Source organism: Lolium rigidum, chromosome 2, assembly GCF_022539505.1.
Source record: "Lolium rigidum isolate FL_2022 chromosome 2, APGP_CSIRO_Lrig_0.1, whole genome shotgun sequence".
NCBI classification, from domain to species: domain Eukaryota; kingdom Viridiplantae; phylum Streptophyta; class Magnoliopsida; order Poales; family Poaceae; genus Lolium; species Lolium rigidum.
The window spans coordinates 85,240,294-85,260,297 of NC_061509.1; the positions used below are offsets into that span (position 1 = coordinate 85,240,294).

Consider the following 20,004-nt stretch of genomic DNA (forward strand, 5'->3'; position numbering starts at 1 on the left):
AGACCAAAAATATTTCTGTTGTTTCTCTTCACCATTTGTTTATCTTGGTTTCTTGCATTTGTTTCGCTTTATTTGCTATTGCTAGTTTGCTATAAGAAAACTCAAAAAGATTTTGCTTTGTTTGCTTGTTTCCTTTTGTTCTTATTCTCAAATTCGAAAACACCAAAAATATTTGCTGTTCTTCTTTGGTTTGTAAAGTTCATTATGAGTTCAATGGTCTTCGGTGGCTGGAGCGTGGTTTTCATTTCATATTATCCAAGCTACACAAGTGAAAGGGCAATAATGACGATCTACGACAATATGATTGTGGTGAGAGGCTGGTATGAACTCTATTTGTTTTCATTTTTGTACATATACTCATCCATGTGAGCATGCTTAGTTGGTTCATGTGAGGTATATGTCATTTAAGAAAGTTTAGTAGTTTATGATCTCTCATGTTAGCTCCAATCTATTAATATGAGTAGCATGTCATGGATGTTTGCTTGCATTGTTTTATCCATAAGTAAGTATGGCATTGTGGTATCCTCCTCTGAATAATTCATTTATATCGACTTGGCACATGCTCACGCATGCATATGACTGAACAAAAGTCAATTAAGCCTCAATGATTTACATTGCTTCAGAGTTCTTGTATCACTTTTATGCCTCGGTTAATTTATTTTGCCGCAAGCATGATTATGACGATTCTTGCTCTCTTGAATTGTCGCTCCCTAGTCTTTTGCTAGCCTTCACTTGTACTGAGCGGGAACGCTGCTCGTGCCTCCAAACACATGAAAACCAAGTTATTCCAGAGTGTCCACAATAAATACCTATGCATGGCATTTCAAACCATTCCAAAGTAAATTCTCATGCGCTACCTTTAAAATCTTCAAAATGCTTCTTAATTTGTGTTAATGTTTCATAGCTCATGAGGAAGTATGTGGTGTTTAGATTTCAACCTTGTCATTTACTTTTGACGGACTCTCATATGGAATAGTGGCACATCCGCTTATCCAATAATTTTGCAAAAAGAGCTGGCAATGGGATTCCCAGTCCCGAATTAATTAACTTAAATAGACACTCCTCCATGGTTTGTGATTGTTGGACGGCACCCGAAGGATTCGGTTAGCCATGGCTTGTGTAAGCAAAGGTTGGGGGGAGTGTCATCATCATAGTAAAACTAAATTAAAAGGGCACTCCTTCATGGTATGTGATTGTTGGCAGGCACCCGAGGATTCGGTTAGCCATCGTTTGTGTAAGAAAGGTGGGAAGGAGTGCCACATAAAAATGCAAATAATTCATGGGAGCCGCTCTTGGGAGTCCGGTTGGCGAGGTAGTTGGTGTACCCATTACCATTCGTTGACAACAACAAACACCTCTCAAAATAATTTTACTCCTGCTTTACAAATGAAAAGCTCTAGCGCATGTTAAATCCCTGCTTCCCTCTGCGAAGGGTCAATCTTTTACTTTTATGTTGTGTCTCCATTATTTCTTTGAGCACTTTCTTGAGAGCACAACTGTCATTCTTAGTATAATATGCTTGTCTCAAAATATGATTGATTGTGGTATAACTTTGATGCTTTTATCTTTGACAATCACTACTTCTAGTCTTTCTATGAACTCCGGAGGTGCCCGGGCATTTATGTTTTGCCAATCAAATACGGGCAAGCGAGATACCACTTTATCATACTCTCTTATGAACATTGCAATCCTGCTTATATACATGATTCATGATGCTTATTATTAATTGTTGGTACCTCTTCATGATTGACATAGTCTGTTAGATGATCTTATTTGCATGTACCTTATTATGAACTGCTCAAGTATTAGCCATATCATGAGAATATATACATCATATGAGCAAATGTGTTCGTGAAAGTTCTTTTATCGCTCGGTTGTTAAGCTGAATTGCTTGAGGACAAGCAATAAGCTAAGCTTGGGGGGAGTTGATACGTCCAAAACGTATCTACTTTCCCGAACACTTTTGCTATTGTTTTGCCTCTAATTTGTGTATTTTGGATGCAACTAACACGGACTAACGCTGTTTTCGGCAGAACGTTCGGTGTCTCGTTTTTGTGCGAGAAATCCAACTTTCGGGAAAAACCTCGGGATTTTGACGAAAGGGCCTATTTTCCCAGAATGCGACGGAGCCGGAAGGACAATTGAAGTGGAGGCCCGAGGGCCCCACACCACATGGCGGCGCGGCCCGGGGGGGCCGCGCGGCCATGTGGTGTGGCCTCTCGGCCGGCCTCCGACGCCCTCCTTCGGACTACTTATTCGCCTCGACCTAAAAACGCACGGGGAGAAGTCGAAGTCGCCAGAAACCCTCCCGAACGCCGCCACATCGCGAAACTCCGTCTCGGGAGCCAGAAGTCTCCGTTCTGGCACTCCGCCGGGACGGGGAATTGGAGGAGATCATCGCCGCCATCACCGCCAACGCCTCTCCATCAACCGGCAATGTTTCCCCCATCCATGTGTGAGTAATTCCCCCGCTGTAGGCCGAAGGGGATGGTAGGGATTGGATGAGATTGGTCATGTAATAGCATAAGATTGTTAGGGCATAGTGCCTAGTGTCACGTAGATGGTACTTTTATGATATTGTTGCAACTTGTTATGCTTAATGCTTGTCACTAGGGCCCGAGTGCCATGATCTCAGATCCGAACATGTTATTGATTCATGAAGATATTCGTTGTTTATGATCTTACCTGCAAGTTGTATACACATGTCGCTGTCCGGAACCAATGGCCCCGAAGTGACAGAAATTGGGACAACCGGAGGGGATGGTAGCGATGTGAGGATCACATGTGTTCACGGAGTGTTAATGCTTTGCTCCGGTACTCTATTAAAAGGAGTACCTTAATATCCGAGTAGTTTCCCTTGAGGCCCGGCTGCCACCGGCTGGTAGGACAAAAGATGTTGTGCAAGTTTCTCATTGCGAGCACGTACGACTATAATTGGAACACATGCCTACTGATTGATTAGTACTTGGACACCGTTTTATTATTATCTGCAAATGCCCTGCTATGATTGTTACATGAGTTTCTCTCATCCATGCAACGCCCGTTATCCGTCCCCGTGCCTACGGTATTTTAATCCTGCTGTTTACTATAATCACTACTGCTGTCTTTGTTACTCTGCTGCTTGTTATTTCACTACTGCTACTCGCTATAAAGCCGTTAATACTTGATAAACTCTTGCGAGCAAGTCTGTTTCCAGTGCAGCTGAATTGACAACTCCGCTGTTAAGGCTTTCAAGTATTCTTTGTCTCCCCTTGTGTCGAATCAATAAATTGGGTAATACTTCCCTCGAAGACTGTTGCGATCCCCTATACTTGTGGGTCATCAAGGAGCTGGTGGAAGACTCGGTTAATTACTCATAGAAGATGGTAGAAGGGAAGTGACAAAACATTTGTTCTAGGAGGTGCATCGTGGTGGTAACAAAGTGGTATGAATTCTATTGCTATTTAGTGTTGAAATTATTTACCAGGGTCGCATATGTTACCTTCTTGGAACGAACATCATTAGCCGAGCGATATTCTGATCATGAACTAGATCATCATGCATATAATGAGATAATAAACTTAAGGCATTGTTTCATATAAATTAGCAAAGTTATTTTGAAATGAAGATCCAATATTAATGAGGCATACAATTTTTTTTCATGCTTGACTCCATAAGTGTCATGGACAAATGAGGTGCCACTGCCTCTATACCACTTAAATATATCGGTCTTGAGAACTAACTTAGTTCTTAGTCGAGTCCTACACCATTAGATTTGTATCGTGATTCCCGCACTTGAGTTGCAATTGAAACTGTAAAATTCAGTTGCAAGTTGGTTTGCAATTGGATTTTTTAGTTGCAACCTAACTAGGAAAAGTTCCCCATGAACCGTTAGGTCTGCTTATTGATTTGTGCTAATGGTGATGCAACATGGGTTACAACTGAGATTCAATAATATCATCTGACCGAGAACTAAAGTTGATGGAGAATTAGTCAGACCCCAAATTTATGGTTAAAATGTACTTGTAGATATATTCTCTTCATGTCAAATTATTGTGCATAATAGTCTTGTTTTATGTTAAACTTTGTGGACTTTGAGATATTAACATCAATATCATTGCATCCATCATGAAATATGTTTTTATATTATTTAACAATGCAGGTGTTGGTATCTATCATATAAACTTGATTGAATTTTACTACATTTGATTTTCTTGAGAACAAAATTGTTGACAACGTGCAGTATGTCTCGTCAATCCACCAGGATCATTCATCCTAAAATGGACGACTCAGGAGCCAGGAGCCACGGCAGAAAGGCCAAATTCACGGCTGGGATTACTCTGCTTAGGTGTGCTCTGCGGGAAAAAAAAAGTTTGCTTAGCTAGGACGTCAGCGCGGTAAGTCAACATCGGCAAGGCAACAACAACAACAGTGCAACACACGCGCGCACACAACCTTCAGATCCAATCGACCAGCACGCAGCACATACTACTACCTCCGAGCGACCCAGAGCCCCCGTTCGCCACCGCCCACTTCCTCCTCCACTCGCAAATCTTCTCCTCCCCGCCCGGCGAGAACGCGGCGGCTCCGGCACTCCCGCGCCCACGAAGCCCCCACAGGACCCCGAGGTCCCCGCACCCACGCCGCGCCGCCGCCGCCGTAGCACCCGCGGGCGCCACAATGGTACGTGCGCCCTCCCGGCAAACCGCTCCCTCCCCTCGCACGCGAATGCGATCCGAGATCAGGCGACGGCGAGGCTAAGCCAGCCGTCGCCTGCCGCGCTCGTATCGCGCCGCGCCGCGCCGCGGCGAGATCCGCCGCCAGACACGTCGAATTCCCAGTGGATCTGGGCTTTTCGTCCGTTATATACAACTCACGTGGTTTCGTTTTTTTTTTTGGGTGATGGCCGTGAATGTGGCAGCCGCTCCGCCTCGATATCAAGGTAACCGCGACGCCTCTTGCTAGGATCTACTCTCCGAATGCAATGTTTCGTGTCGCTTATGTTGGTTTTCTGTTCGGTTGGATCAGAGGAAGCTCGCGCAGCGGTCCGAGAGGGTCAAGTCCGTGGATCTGCATCCGACGGAGCCATGGTTAGTCCTCTGATATGAATATGACGATTTTGGGTTTGGGTGCGAAATTCATGCGCGAGCGATCAATGCTTTGATCGAGCTCTGGTAGATTGCGTCACCGTCCTCTTGTCTGATGCAGGATTTTGTCGAGTCTCTACTCGGGGAGTGTGTGCATCTGGAACTACCAAACGCAGGTAGGTGACTGTTCACAGTTACCCGCCTTCGTATTATTTCAGTTAAAAAAGATGAGATGCCTTCGTATTATTTCAGTTAAACATGATGAAGATTATAAGCAATGATGATGGTGTCACTTGTACATTGTATGTTGTTTCTTAATGAAAATGGAGTTTCTACATGTATCTAGAAACGTGACAGGGGTTGCAAAATGGAAATACAACATTATTTTCCTTACGACTAAGATATATGATGACTCTGTATAGTTGGCCTTAAAACCCGACTGACGAAAATCTATTTATTCATTTACCTCCAGACAATGGTGAAATCATTCGAAGTCACAGACTTACCAGGTATGATTTCCCACCTAGATGCTTACTTGTCTTTACCTGACACACCGTCTTATTAACATATCATTTTAATCGCAGTTCGTTCGGCTAAATTCATTGCACGCAAGCAATGGGTCGTTGCTGGTGCTGATGACATGTTCATCCGTGTCTACAATTACAATACAATGGATAAGGTCAAGGTGTTCGAAGCTCATACTGATTACATCAGGTGTGTGGCCGTTCATCCAACCCAGCCCTTTGTGCTGTCATCGTCCGATGACATGCTCATTAAGCTCTGGGATTGGGATAAGGGCTGGGCGTGCACTCACATATTTGAGGGACATTCTCACTATGTGATGCAAGTCACATTTAACCCAAAGGATACCAATACTTTTGCTAGTGCTTCCCTTGATCGCACAATAAAGGTCTGTACCTGTTCTTAAAGAAGATGCTGGTTATGATTTTGCGCTGTTTTGTATCGTTGTCTGTAGTTGGTATCCTAATATTTGACGTCAACTTCAGATATGGAGTATTGGGTCTCCTGATCCTAACTTCACATTAGACGGCCATTCAAAAGGTGTGAACTGTGTTGATTACTTCACTGGTGGTGATCGGCCATTTTTAATCACTGGCTCTGATGATCAGACTGCAAAGGTGAGCCATCTGCACTGAATTGTCCTTATATATGCGAGGGTCTTGGGCTTTCGTCTGACATATTGCACAATTTTCTGGATCAGGTCTGGGACTACCAAACAAAGAGCTGTGTTCAAACACTTGAAGGACATGCACACAATGTCTCTGCTGTCTGTTTTCATCCGGAGCTACCTATTATAATTACTGGCTCAGAGGATGGCACAGTTCGCTTGTGGCACTCTACTACCTACAGGTATGCTCTCGCTCGTCCCTGTCCCACCAATATCTTTTTGTCGCCATGTCGTACTTTAATAGTGCGTTGTCAGAAGCTCTGGTTTTTGAACTAACATCTATGCACACATCCAATGCTGATATTACTTGTTGTAGTTACTAATGTTCTTCTACATGTATTTTGCTTGTAACATAGCAATGTCGTCTGCGTGTGTTCACTACCCTCAGTTTATATAGCTTTTCATGATTTAATTGTTGATTTCATTGTTTAGTGAAATGGTTACACACTTGTTCATCTGAGTGTAAGTTTTTATCACCACTCAGTCATTCTCTACTACGTGCAATTGGTACAAAAGTAGAAAACGTTACAACTAGAAATAGGATCAACAAAGAGGCATATTTGATCTTAAATCTGTATTGGTTGGTGCCACAGCTGGCTGTTACGGTTGTATGTTAAAATCTCTTGAAATATATGACTATTACTGTATGGTCATTAGCAATTATGGATGTGGTTAATTCCTATAAATCAGTGGCGCTGAGAACAAAAGAATTGCTACAGCTACAGCCTCCCATTAGTACTTCTAGCAATTAATTGTTGGAGCTATCATTTTTACAGATTTACTATAATTAGGTTACAATCACATAAGGTATCTCTTGAATTCTCTTACTCCCTCTGATCCACTGCCGGAGCTTAGTTGAATCAAAACCGGGCCATGGCCCACCCAACCTAGAAAAATTAAGCCTATGTTATTTGTAAAATTCAGCTTAATATCAGCTCATTTTACTTTCTCTCAGCTTGTTGGCCCGCCCAACCTTTCTTGTCAAGCTCCGCCGCTACTCGGATCCATAATAGCTGCCTCTAATATAGATGCATCTAGATACATTTTAGTTCTAGATACATCCATGCTAGTGGCAAGTAATATGAATCAGAGAGAGTACCAAATTATGGAATTATCATTCAACATCATAATTCATGGGAATCTGCTGCTTTCTGTTCTATTTAGAAGAATGGCACTTGTCAATATGTTAGAAGAATGACACTTGTCAATATGTTACTGTATATGCACATGCCTAGTTGGCAGCTAACATTTCTGTCATCATATTTCTGTATTTTAGTATTCCATTTGTATCAGTTCCGTCTGTTATTTTAAACAAGTGAATAACACTTTTCTTGATGCACTCACAGGCTCGAGAACACCCTTAATTACGGCCTTGAGCGAGTTTGGGCTTTAGGGTACATGAAAGGATCAAGAAGGTAATGAATATTTAGCTCTTGCACTATATGTATTTATGGTGATATATGGCCAATGTGAAAGGCCATGGCACTGAATATCATCTCTTATTTGCTATTTGAACTCCACACACACTAGCAAGGCGACCACTCTGAACACTTTGTACTACATTTATTCCTCAAATATCAGGAGAAAAAAATATTTTTCATATATTGATTCTGTGCCACAATTTCCTACAGTCTGACGACATTGTTTATATGCTAAGCTGTTAGTTCCAGAATTTGCTCTTCACTGAAACATGTAGACTTTATGCTTTCATTAACTTGTTCGTTCCTTGCAAATTAGGTAGTGATTTGGTGTCTTAATTTTGTAGGATTGTGATTGGATACGATGAAGGGACAATCATGATTAAAATTGGCCGTGAAGTTCCAGTTGCTAGCATGGATAACAGTGGGAAAATCATATGGGCAAAACATAATGAAATCCAAACTGTCAATATCAAGACTGTTGGTGCAGGCAATGAGGTTCTCCTTGTTCACAATGCCAATTTGTTGAAAGCTTTTTATCGTGGTATATGCTTTACTTATGTTATTTAACCTGTTTCATTTGTTAGATTGCGGATGGTGAGCGATTACCATTGGCTGTGAAGGAGTTGGGAAGCTGTGATCTTTACCCACAAGTAGGTTACCTTTGATATGGAAATGAATGTATCATTCACATAGTGATGCTCTTCTTTGTCAACTAGATGTCTGTTATCGAGCCCCAAGTTTCTGATTGAGATGTTTCTTTTTCAATTCGGTACATCACATTACAGTACAACATTTCATGATGCATGCTGTTTTTTCAAAAAAATGTACATGATTAGCAAGTTATTTTTGGTTTAACTCCACTATATATAGAGAGATATTCTATTGTTCTGGTACTTGTAGTTGTTGCTGCTGAACATGTTAGTTGATTTTTTTTTTGCAATGGAACACTATGGAATTAAGTGTTGTTTTTGAATTGAATTTTGGGTTAAAAATACCGCATGTGAGGATCTTATGACCACTTAGTCACTAACAGATTCTCCTGTACAACATTGACCATTACTTTTTATCAGGAAGATGTCTTCATGGTGAAACTATTAAGCTTCCATTTTGTAGTTGTGCTTGTCCCTCCTCTATTTCATTAGCAATTTACTAGTTTTGATTCTCATTTCAGAGTTTAAGACACAATCCGAACGGAAGATTTGTTGTTGTATGTGGAGATGGAGAATACATAATTTATACAGCACTAGCATGGAGGAATAGGTCTTTCGGGTCTGCACTTGAAATCGTTTGGTCAACTGATGGTGAATACGCTGTCAGGGAAAGCACCTCAAGGATAAAGATATTCAGTAAAAATTTCCAGGTTCGTATTTCAGTATAACTAGCAACTTTGTTTTCCCTACTGTTGGTTTGTGGTAATTATTACCATTCTATAAAAAACATCTGGATAAGAGAACATACACATGAAACCATTCTGTATTTTATGTATTTCATGTTATGATACCATCTTCATACATGAAACCAGAACTCCTGCAATTGATTGACGGTTATTCATTATTTCTTTTGTTTTGTAACACAAGGCTGCCCAACTACCCATATAAATTGGTGGAATATTTTTAGTAACGGTACTCCTCATTTTTGTCCCATCTTACCCAGATCTCACAAGTTCAGGAACAGCCTTATCTTATCAAACAAAGAGAAGAACTTACGTAAACTGTGAAGTGCAAAGAAAAATAGGATATGCATAAGTATTTAATGCTGCTGGTTCAGAATTAGTCTGTGAACTTGACCATTTAGTAGCCAACATTTCATACTTTGTATGTTAGTATCCTTTATTCCTATTAAAGGATGATGTTTATATTTGATACAGTATTAAGAATCTTTCAATGCATGGACATTTGCTGGCGTGGGATGAAGCTAATGCTTGCCATTTAATTCCACATGTCAATCTTCTTGACTATAATTCCTGACACAGCTAACAATTTCAGGAGAGAAAAAGCATAAGACCAACATTCTCCACAGAACGTGTATTTGGTGGAGTATTACTGGCTATGTGTACAAATGACTTCATTTGCTTTTATGACTGGGCGGATTGCAGGTTGATACGTCGAATTGATGTCAATGTGAAAGTGAGTTAATTGTGTTGCTTCATGAATCGAACTTCTTTTCCATGCCTTTTGGTATGATATGCCACTAAAAAGATCTGTTTTAATCGCTGTAGAATGTCTACTGGGCTGACAGTGGTGATTTAGTGACAGTTGCAAGTGATACATCATTCTACATTTTGAAGTACAATGTGAGTTCTGTTAAAACTCTGTTACTTTCCACAGTTTGTAGCCATGTTCCTCTGCGGCTTATGTACAAATTTTCTTTAATTGTGTAAATTATATCAAGATGTCAGCAGTTTACATGAAATACCTGTACGCAATTGTTTTTCACTTTAACATTTTGTAATAATACAACATTATTTTTCTATCTTCAGAGAGATGTAGTATCTTCTCATTTGGATGGAGGGGGTTCAGTTGGCGAGGAGGGTGTGGAAGATGCCTTTGAACTGCTTCATGAGATCAATGAACGCATCCGAACTGGGCTATGGGTTGGTGATTGTTTTATCTACAATAATTCTCAGTCACGGCTTAATTACTGCGTAGGAGGAGAGGTGAGCTTTTTATCATGAAAGTTTGCTCTTATGTATGGTTCCATTGAGTTCATTCATTACCAGTTGTAGTTGTACATGTACCTCTTCAACTCATAGTCATTCCATCCATTACAGGTCACAACCTTGTTTCACTTGGATAGACCGATGTACTTACTAGGATATCTTGCTAACCAGAGCCGTGTCTATCTTATTGACAAGCAATTTAAGTGAGTTATCTTGGTTGCTCTCTTGTATTTTTCATGGTATCAACTAACAATGAACTTCTGAAGCTATAATTCTTTCTTATTGCAGTGTTGTTGGGTACACTTTACTCCTCAGTTTGATTGAATATAAAACACTAGTATTGCGTGGGGATTTTGATCGTGCAAATGATATTTTGCCATCTATACCAAAGGAGCAATATGACAGGTGCCCCCATGTTCTACTATTTGCTGTACTCTGCAGTCCAGGCCTCAGCAAACAAAGATAACATTTTGTTTTCAGTGTGGCACATTTCTTGGAATCACGGGGCATGTTGGAGGAAGCCCTTGAGATAGCAACAGACTCCAATTACAGATTTGATCTGGCAGTGCAGCTTGGTCGAGTCGATGATGCAAAGGCATAGTGGACTATATTGTTTTTCGCATTTCTAAGAAAGTTTCCTCCTTTATTCAAATATTCTGAATAGTTGCTTTGCAGGCAATTGCTCTTGAGGTGCAAAGTGAGTCTAAGTGGAAGCAGTTAGGGGAGTTGGCTATCTCTACTGGAAAGGTACACAGCTGCTGGGTGTATCACTTACCTTCTATATTCACTGTATATTGTACTAATGAATTAGTTTATTCTGCCATGGCATTTGAGTAGTCTAATTATTGATAAATGTATGAGTGGATGAGTTAATAACTATGACTAGACAGTTTACAACCTACCCATTCTGTTCCATATTAGTTGTTGCTGATTTGGATGTATCTAGACATACATCCAAATGTGCGACAACTAATATGGAACGGAGGGAGTAATGTAATACGGGTAGAAAGTTCTATAGAGAAATATTACATCAGTTTTTATGGGAAGAAGATGCTTTGCTTGTTGGTTGTTGCTCAACGTCATGCTCGAATCAGAAGTGTTTTTTTTTTTTTCATTCAACTTATGCTCTTCTAACCTTTGTGTTAACAAATATGACAGTGTAAAAGCTAATAACTTTGTTGTGGATTGCATATGTTGAAGTTGCATTGTAATAAGTTTGCCACACTAGCATGCAAAACCTTTAAGTCACATCCTACCTTCCACACTTGGATGGAAACCTCTGAATCTACATACTCTTGGTCTCATGTGTCATACAACTTTTTGCAGCTCGAGATGGCAGAGGAGTGTCTTCTACATGCCATGGATCTCAGTGGTCTATTGCTTTTGTATTCATCCATCGGGGACGCTGAAGGGATTACAAAATTGGCATCTCTGGCTAAAGAACAAGGAAAGAACAATGTTGCCTTCCTTTGTTTGTTCATGCTAGGCAAGTTGGAGGAATGCCTTCAATTGTTGATTGAAAGGTAACTGGCATTTTTGTGAGGCTGTCCCTGTTTTATACAGTATTTCTTCAAACAAGTTCATTGTATGTTAACTCTATCTATCATTCTCTGTACAGCAATCGTATTCCGGAAGCAGCATTGATGGCAAGATCTTATCTTCCAAGCAAAGTCCCTGAGATTGTAGCATTATGGAAAAAAGATCTCCAAAAAGTACTGTTAGCCTTATAAATTCTCCTTTGCTTTTGTCCTCATCAGTTCGATGCCAAATCTTCTTTCCAGACCTTCATCAAAGTTGATGTTAAATTGTTCATGCACACATTTCCTTAGTACAACTTTTTACTTCAACATAAGTTACACCTTCAAGTATGTAATTGTTGTTTAGCATTACCATAATATCATTTGGCACTAGCGGTAACACTGAGTTAGATCATAATGATGTTTGAAATTCAATAAGCACAATGTACCAGTTGACTCTAATACACTAAACCCAGGAAACTTTGGTGGCGATGTAAACATTAACTGAGTCATCTTTTGTTATACTTTATTAGCTGATCTATCTCTTCTTTGGACTTACGCTGCACTTACTTTAATGTCCAGGGGCCACGTCTTACTAACTGATGGTGTTCTTTTTTTGTTTCGTTTGCTTTATAGGTAAACTCAAAAGCCGCAGAGTCCTTGGCAGATCCTGATGAGTATCCAAACTTATTTGAAGACTGGCAGATTGCTCTCAATGTTGAAGCTGCTGTTGCCCCCAAAAGGTTTTAGTTCATTTATATATTTATAAAGGCACATCATTCTGTGAAGTTACCTTATTACAGTCTTCCATAATGCGCCGGGGATTTAGCTTACATCAGTTGGAACACTGATTATATTAAAAATGATGTCTATTTGCATTTGAAGCTAATAGTTATTGCCCTTCTGACGAAATCATTTTTTAATAGGGGCATCTATCCACCTGCTGAGGAGTACACGATTCATGCTGAGAGATCCAACGAGAGTCTTGTTGAAGCTTTCAAAAATATGCACGTACATGAAGAGGAGGATGCACACGAAGAGGATGTACATGACGAGGAGGAGCTAACAAATGAAAATGATACCGTTCATGAGGTATTACTCTTGAGAAATTAGTTGTGAATACATCCACAGTTGGCCTGTCGGTTCATTATGCCATTTGCCATGCATACCAGATATGCTCTGTTATTTCAGTTGAGTAGTTGGTCATTGATGTGTTTCTGTGAGAGGGTAATATTTATGTGTTAAGACAAAATCGCACCTACGATAAATGCTGATAATGAATAAATTAATCATGTTTGCAAACGACTATGTTATATTTGCAACTAAATAAGCATGTTCAGGAACCTGTGGGTATGCATTTTCACATCATTATTCACTAGCACTTGCATCCCCTTTTCTTGATCTTACGGTATTTTGAAATCAGTCAAAAAGCACATCGAGTGGAAACACCTAAGATAACAGCAATGGTGTAAGATTAAACATTGAAGAATCTAATAATTATGATCCTTTCCAGAGAAAAATCAATCATTAGCTGCTAGTGGGGAATCTTGTTGGCTGGTTCATTTTCTTTTTGGAAGATATTCCATGCTATGAACCTCTGGCCCGAAAGCAGTTTCTCTTATTTGTTGTCTCGTTCAACCAAAAACAAGTGTTTTAGAGCATCTCCAGTCGCGTCCCTCAAAAAGCGGCCGGCGTGACAATTTGGGACGCTTTTGGAGAGCGCGCTGGACAAAAAGAAACCAAAAATCTGGACAAAAAAGAGACCCTTTCCAGCCGCGTCCCTCAAACAGCGTCCGAATGCATGCATTTTAATAGAGGGGACCAGCCCATGTGGGAAAAGTAGGTGAGAAAGTGTGGGATAGGTGGGGAAAAGAGGATGACATGTGGGGATTAGAGGGGCTAAATGCATGCCTTTCATCCGGCGCTCTTTTTTGTGTCCGGTGTCCCTGACCCGTCCCTTGTGTATAGTCTCTACCGGGGATGCCGGACATAAAATGCGTCGCTTTTTACCTTTGGAGGACGCGACTTGGAAGCTTTTTTTGTCTGCGGCCCTCCAAATGTTGTTTTGGGGATGCGACTGGAGATGCTCTTAGTTGGCAGTGTTATTGCGGTATTTGCCAGTGATAGGAACTTCATTTTAACACGCGAAGGTGGGATGACAAATGCATAAAGAATTTCATATTTTTCTTGGAGAGCCCTACGGTGTGGACATCTGTGCTGTGGCACTGCATGGTCAAGACTCTGGCCTCCTCATCCCAACTGTTGCCACGACGTCAGCCCCGAGTGCCCCTCTTCCACATCCTTCTCGTTCCTCCTTCCTCCCTGGTCCTCCTTTGCCATTCATCTCCTCCATATCCTTCTCGTTCCTCCTTCCTCCCTGGTCCTCCTTTGCCATTCATCTCCTCCAATCAACTGCTCCCAAGAGTTTGGTCCCTAAGGTTTGTGAGCGAGCGTTGTGTATGTACTTATGTACGGTTTTTCATTCGTTCCCAGATCCTCAAGCATCACGTGTATGTACTTTACACTCTCTTGGGCTTCTTTGGGTACACTCTGATCCAACTCAATCTTTTTGGCTTGGAAGGGATTTTATTTCAAATTCCCTGTGGATATCCAGAGGAGCCCTCAGGAATAATTCTAGGAGTACCCTGGGCAATGTGGGTCACCACTAATGGGTACATTGGGTCGATTTGTCGGGTCTTCACGGAATTCCGTGCATTTGTTTAAACACAAAGGCTGTTGCTGTTATTATTGCTTTTACTCCAATCACTTTTTTCTCCCTCCCATACTCTATAATTGCATACATGATAACACCGTCTTGGTTCAACAGGTTTTTGAAGATGACGGAGTAGAAGATAGCCAAGAGGATGCTGTTGAGGTTGATGCCGATGGTTCTACTGATGGCACTATCCATGTGAATGGAAATGACAGTGAGGAACAGTGGGGTACGAATAAAGAAGAACCATCAGCATAAAAGCTGTAGTTGAGCAAGTGTACAGTCCCAAATCCTTTTTGGTATTTTCTCCTAGTGCACCAATGATCTTAAGGAAAACCTGCTGCTGGATAACATTTGCCTCCCATTCTTCACATCCTCCAGTTTCGTCACCATCTGGCCTTTAGCTTTAGGCAATTCTGGTATCTGACTGCCTCAAGTCTTAGTGTTTGCAATAACATGGAGAGCTCAGGGGAGTTTTGCTTGACTTAAAATTCCAAAATATTTAAGCTAGCCAAAATATTTTTAAATAAAAGCCTGCAAAAACAGTCCTTCAGCCCTTGGTCTATTTAAACATTTATTTTATTCCTTCTTTAAGAATCAACAAGACTCTGCATCTTGGGTAACGAAGTGGTTGATAGTCAAAACTAAATCCGAAGCCTGTAGCAATTTACTTTATTCTATGGACATTATTTACTTATTCCAGTGTATTCTAACCAGTTTTGTTTATGTGATGTTTGAGCGTGAGATGAATTCAACCTTTTGAAGTGTTTCTAATGGTTGCCTCGTTTTGCAGTGCTGACTCCTGACCAATAGTGGATAGTGGAACAGCAACTTGCTTCGGAGGTTTTACTTTGTAAAGGCAAGTCTTCTTTATGAGTGCACAGCTTACAATTTCATGTGTTCTTCATTTTCCTGAGCTAATATGTTCAGTTATTATACTGTATTTTTTTGTCGCAGGTTTGTTACTGGGACGATGTAAAAGCTGTTCTCATCTGTATAAGCACAACATGTGCTCTAGGACTGGTACATCCGGTTACAATGTTCAGCAGCAATTTGATTAGAACTTCGCCTATGTCATAGGGAATTTTGCGCTTCATTTTCATATAGTGGCCGGGTCAGTAGGTTTCTGGAATGTTTCATAGTGCAAGAGGCTCATTATCTTCATTTGGAGATCGAATTTGTTTGGTGATTGGAGGTGCCATATTTTACACAAAGTACATAGGGCAGTCGTCTGCCAGTTTGGGAACGTTTCTCCCGTCCCGTATGTAAACCTCAGGTGTTGAAAGACAGTAATTGGATTTGATGGGAGCTTTGTATCTCTACTATGTGGAGCCATCTCTGATGCTAACTGTTACTCTTGGGTTGCTTATACAGCTTAAAAGCACCATGAGTTCACTAATTCGTGACTCCCAAGTTAGACCGTTAGAGCATCTATGCCAACCTTTGGGTTGGGGTTATTCACATGCAAGCTATGTGAAGTTTAGCTGGGAATATGCTAGCATTACCGTATAAGATACTATGAGAGTGCCCCACTGCCCCCTACTGAAATATGTCTTATGTGTAAAGCCCTGTTGGTGCCGGCCGGGACAGGAGATCGACTTCCCCCTCTATGAGAGCTTGCTTGTCCCAAGGCAAGAGCATGGGGGTATTACTGCCGAAGGACGCTCAACTCCTCCCATGTATTTTTCACTAGGGTCGCGTTTGGTTTGGTTGCCTTGACTTGCATCGGCTAGCATTTTGCCTCTTTAGGCTCAGTTGCGTTAACGATGCAGGCAAGTCTCGTACGTAGCTGATGCAAAAACGAATCTTTGGCACACGCGTGGAGACGAGAGAGATGACGGGTGCTGCGGCGCGCATCAGCGAAAAGGGGGCGGGAAGGATTCCGTCACCTCTTGCCGCACCTCATGGCCTATTTCTACCCCCTCCCCCACTCTCCCCCAAATTTCGAGCTCCTCCTCCCGTCGGCAAGCAGGTAAGAGGCGCATACATCTCCGGTCGGTGACGGCGGCGGCGATTGCATCTGGGCGGCTTCACTTCTTCCTGGTGCAGCAATTCTTCACCTCCGGCGATGACTGTAAGGATTCTCTTACGGGACCTTGGCTAGGGTTTGATCTTGTGGCAGGGGTTAGTCCGGATTGTGCAGATCTATCATGATCTGCTAGGGTGCCACATTTCCCTATCATGATCTGCTAGGGTGCCACATTTCCGGTTTCTTGTTTGTCCCGAAAGTGCTGACCTACCATGATCTTTCTAGGGTTTGTGTTGTCCACAGTTGCAATAAATTACTTGTTTGATTTAGGATGATGTTGATATGGTTTGTGTTGTCCACTTTAGTCATATCTTTGTTCCCAAGTAGATTCACGTTATATATACTACGATGTGTGTAGGACTCCTTCTGTGACGACTTTAGCCAGACGCTTATCTGCGTTGGGGACTCTCAGATACCTTCGCAAGTTGCCGATTCACAACCCCTCTTTGAGTCCGAGGTGGCGGTCACCCCTGTGCCGGCCATCAATGGTGGCAGAGGTTGCGATGAGGTTGGCCGCCACAAAGAAGAGCAAGAACCGCAGGGACACGGACAAGGCCTTGAAGGCCTCACAGAAAGGAAACGTGGCCATGAAATGGCTTCCATTCATGTTCAGCTTCGTGTTGGAGAAGATGTGCAACTTGATCAAGACCAGAGTGAGAACTGACAAAGGATTCAAGGAAGTCTATCTGACTGCTGTGGCGAAGGTCCTGTTTGAACACTGTGGTGTCTTCGCGTGCTCCACTCAGGTGTACAACCACCTGAGGAAGTGGAGGCAGAGGTGACTCACCATTAGCAGGCTCCGCGATCTAAGCGGGACTCAGTGGTGCGAGGATACCAAATGCATCATCCTTGAGGGTGAGCACTACTACGGGCACGTCGCGGTGAGCATGCTCAGTCCACCTCACTAACTCTTTTAATCAGCGACGAGCAGAACTAACATCATTGTCTCTTCGTATCGTATGATCACCCAAAGGACGCAGAGTTCTTGAATGTGCCCATTGCGAACTACGGCGAGATGCATACCATCTTCTCTTTCGGCCCCGCCACCGGCAAGTACGCCATGGGATCCAGTGAGCCCCTGGGCTCGGCTGCAGCTACTCCTTCACCTGTGGATGTTGAAACCCAGGGGTCCGACACGATCATCCTCGATGGGCCACCTGAGAAGGTTGCCGACGCGCCTGACAAGGCGACTGCCGGCAAGAGGAAGAGAGGTGCCTTCGGCGCCGACGAGCTGGTAGCCTTCACCAACATGACTGTTGCTGTGAAGGACGTCGCACAGGCCATCAGGGATAACAAGCCCACGGACATGCACCCTGACATGTACAACGCGGTCATGGACATGCTTGGCTTCACCGAGGAGGATCTCATGGCGGCGCTGAGCCACCTCGTCAACGACAAGGCCCAGGGTTGCATCTTTGTGGGCATGATCGAGCCACACCGCGTCTTCTGGCTAAGGAACTTCCTTGCCAAGTACCACTGCAAGCTATAGTGGTGCCCTTGAGGGGGTGATTTAGGGGATGCATGCACGGAGTTGATGACCTTGATGATGATGTTGATAATGTATATTTTAGCAGTACCTAGAGTTGAAAGACATTTGATGGCCCCATTTTGTAACTATGATGAGGTGATATATACTAACCCCTCAGGTGATGGTGAACTTGCGGAGTTAGGATGACACCCACTTTTGTTGTGGTGGTAGAATGGCACCATAGTAGTGTAGGATGAAATTGTGATCCACTTTTAGAATGATCATGCATGCCCCTATTAGTTTATCATTGGTTGTCAACACTCGTGTAGTTCTATTGCTCTGTTATGAATTGGTTCATGGTCGTGATCGATTAACTGTTCTTCTTATGCCGTGCTAGTGGTATGTGGTGTTCCGCGGACGGGTTCGAGGAATCTACAACTCATGTAGGATTTGTCAAGACTAAGTTAGTGACTAGTCCAACAACAGAGGTACAGAGGGTATGAAACATTGGAGGAGGTACATCAAGAGTACCTCACCTTCATGGAAGATGAGTTCATATGGCAGATCAGGACATCGATGAGCCAGTGCCATTAGCACATCTACCGCTAGAGGAAGTGCATGCTCTACAAGAATCACCACCAGAGGTACGCCAGATTCGGGTCAAAGATTACATCATCGTCTCCTCATCGTGGTGATCGTGAGGATGTTGTTTTTCTGAATGGTGTGTGATCGTATGTAACATGCTATGGCATGGTATTCTCACCCTATTTGAATTGTGGTAAGGATATGAAACTGTGATTTGTGCAACTAAACCGCTGATTTGTGTTTTCGTGCGTGTAAATTGGGCTGGAAGCAGGCAACCAAACAATGGGGCCTCGCTTTCCTACCCGCTGCAAAAAAAGGTCGGCTTAGGCGACAAAACAATAAGCTAAATCTGCACTGTGACCCGTCTGGAACAAGATGTGAGATTTGTTCCCACTGCACCACTGGTGCAAAAATCCAGCCGAGCTAACCGCGACCTAGTCTTCTGTCCGGGATGTCTTCGTCTATGGTGTTTGAAATTGCTCCGTGATTATTGCTAATTTTGTGAACACAGCGGTGTACCTTGCACACAATCTTTTGGCCGTGACACATGAAAGACTGCATGGCACTGCCCTCCTATGTGTTGGCCCAAAGTATTTGAGCGCCAATCTTTTACAAGGGTGATTGAACACTGAAGATTGTGCATAAGGTTGCAGGTGAAGAAGTATTTACGAGATTATGAGCAACTGCTAAGTGTTCTTTCAAACGCACAATATGGTCCTGATGGTCTTCCATTAGGCATTAGCTGGCTCAGGTTCACTTAAGAAGAAGTTGAACTCTGATTATCAGGCTTTTTTTTTTAGATTCACAAGGAGATAGCCCCCCGGTTTCATTCAATCAAAATGAAACCACAGAGTTCAAAAGGTTGTTCCAGCACTAAACCACAGTTCTCAGCTACGAAAGAGAAAAAACAGAGCCCCAGGAGCTCGCCAAAAGCAGCTCAAAGTGAAACACATTCAGCCACTGCTAAAGCTAAAACTACCCTAACCGAAACTAATCTAGAACTAAATGGATTGAGTTCTCTTCCTCACGATGCTCCTTCAGGAAAGCCATTGATGCTCTTCCGCCATGCTCCAACTGCGAGGCCTCAGCCGAGGATGAAACCCAGTCAAAACTGGTGCACCTTAACTTGACTTCAGTCCAGTGGGGCCTTTGAGGAGAGAAACCAGGTGATTTGAGAGCAGATCCACCTCTCTTCAGCTTTGATCTTTGAAAGGAACCTTCCAGTTTTCCAGGAAACTAGCAACAATCTCTAAACCTGCATAATATCAATCCAAGATGATCTATTAAAAACTAAGCTATTTCTAGCATTCCAAAGCCCTCATAAAATGGCAGAGGAAATGAAATTAAATTGCAAGAG

General features: G+C 42.4%; 1 protein-coding gene across 2 annotated transcripts; it reads left to right on the top strand.

The window, feature by feature from the left end:
• The first annotated feature begins 4,441 nt into the window (after positions 1–4,441).
• On the top strand, positions 4,442–15,890 carry LOC124692042 (coatomer subunit beta'-2-like). Of its 2 annotated transcripts, none has more exons than XR_006999278.1 (26): positions 4,442–4,662; positions 4,901–4,921; positions 5,008–5,069; positions 5,188–5,242; positions 5,539–5,575; positions 5,651–5,976; positions 6,074–6,205; positions 6,289–6,437; positions 7,602–7,670; positions 8,021–8,171; positions 8,261–8,326; positions 8,848–9,036; positions 9,662–9,802; positions 9,895–9,969; positions 10,156–10,332; positions 10,447–10,538; positions 10,624–10,740; positions 10,816–10,930; positions 11,011–11,082; positions 11,662–11,858; positions 11,954–12,047; positions 12,489–12,595; positions 12,779–12,944; positions 14,680–14,842; positions 15,359–15,424; positions 15,523–15,890. XR_006999278.1 is itself a non-coding variant. In XM_047225338.1 (26 exons), exons 1-25 carry the CDS (start codon positions 4,660–4,662, stop codon positions 15,376–15,378), a joined length of 2,748 nt encoding a protein of 915 aa, XP_047081294.1. In that variant the 5' UTR covers positions 4,442–4,659; the 3' UTR covers positions 15,379–15,424; positions 15,523–15,890. The 2 variants fall into 2 exon arrangements, 1 of the variants encoding a protein (XP_047081294.1); XM_047225338.1 differs by having other exon boundaries at positions 14,680–14,794.
• Positions 15,891–20,004: the final 4,114 nt, after the last annotated feature.

Coding starts and splice junctions, on each gene's coding strand:
- LOC124692042 (XM_047225338.1), top strand. Junction 6,438..7,601: donor TGGCACTCTACTACCTACAG/GTATGCTCTCGC, acceptor ATGCACTCACAG/GCTCGAGAACACCCTTAATT. Junction 12,596..12,778: donor GCTGCTGTTGCCCCCAAAAG/GTTTTAGTTCAT, acceptor ATTTTTTAATAG/GGGCATCTATCCACCTGCTG.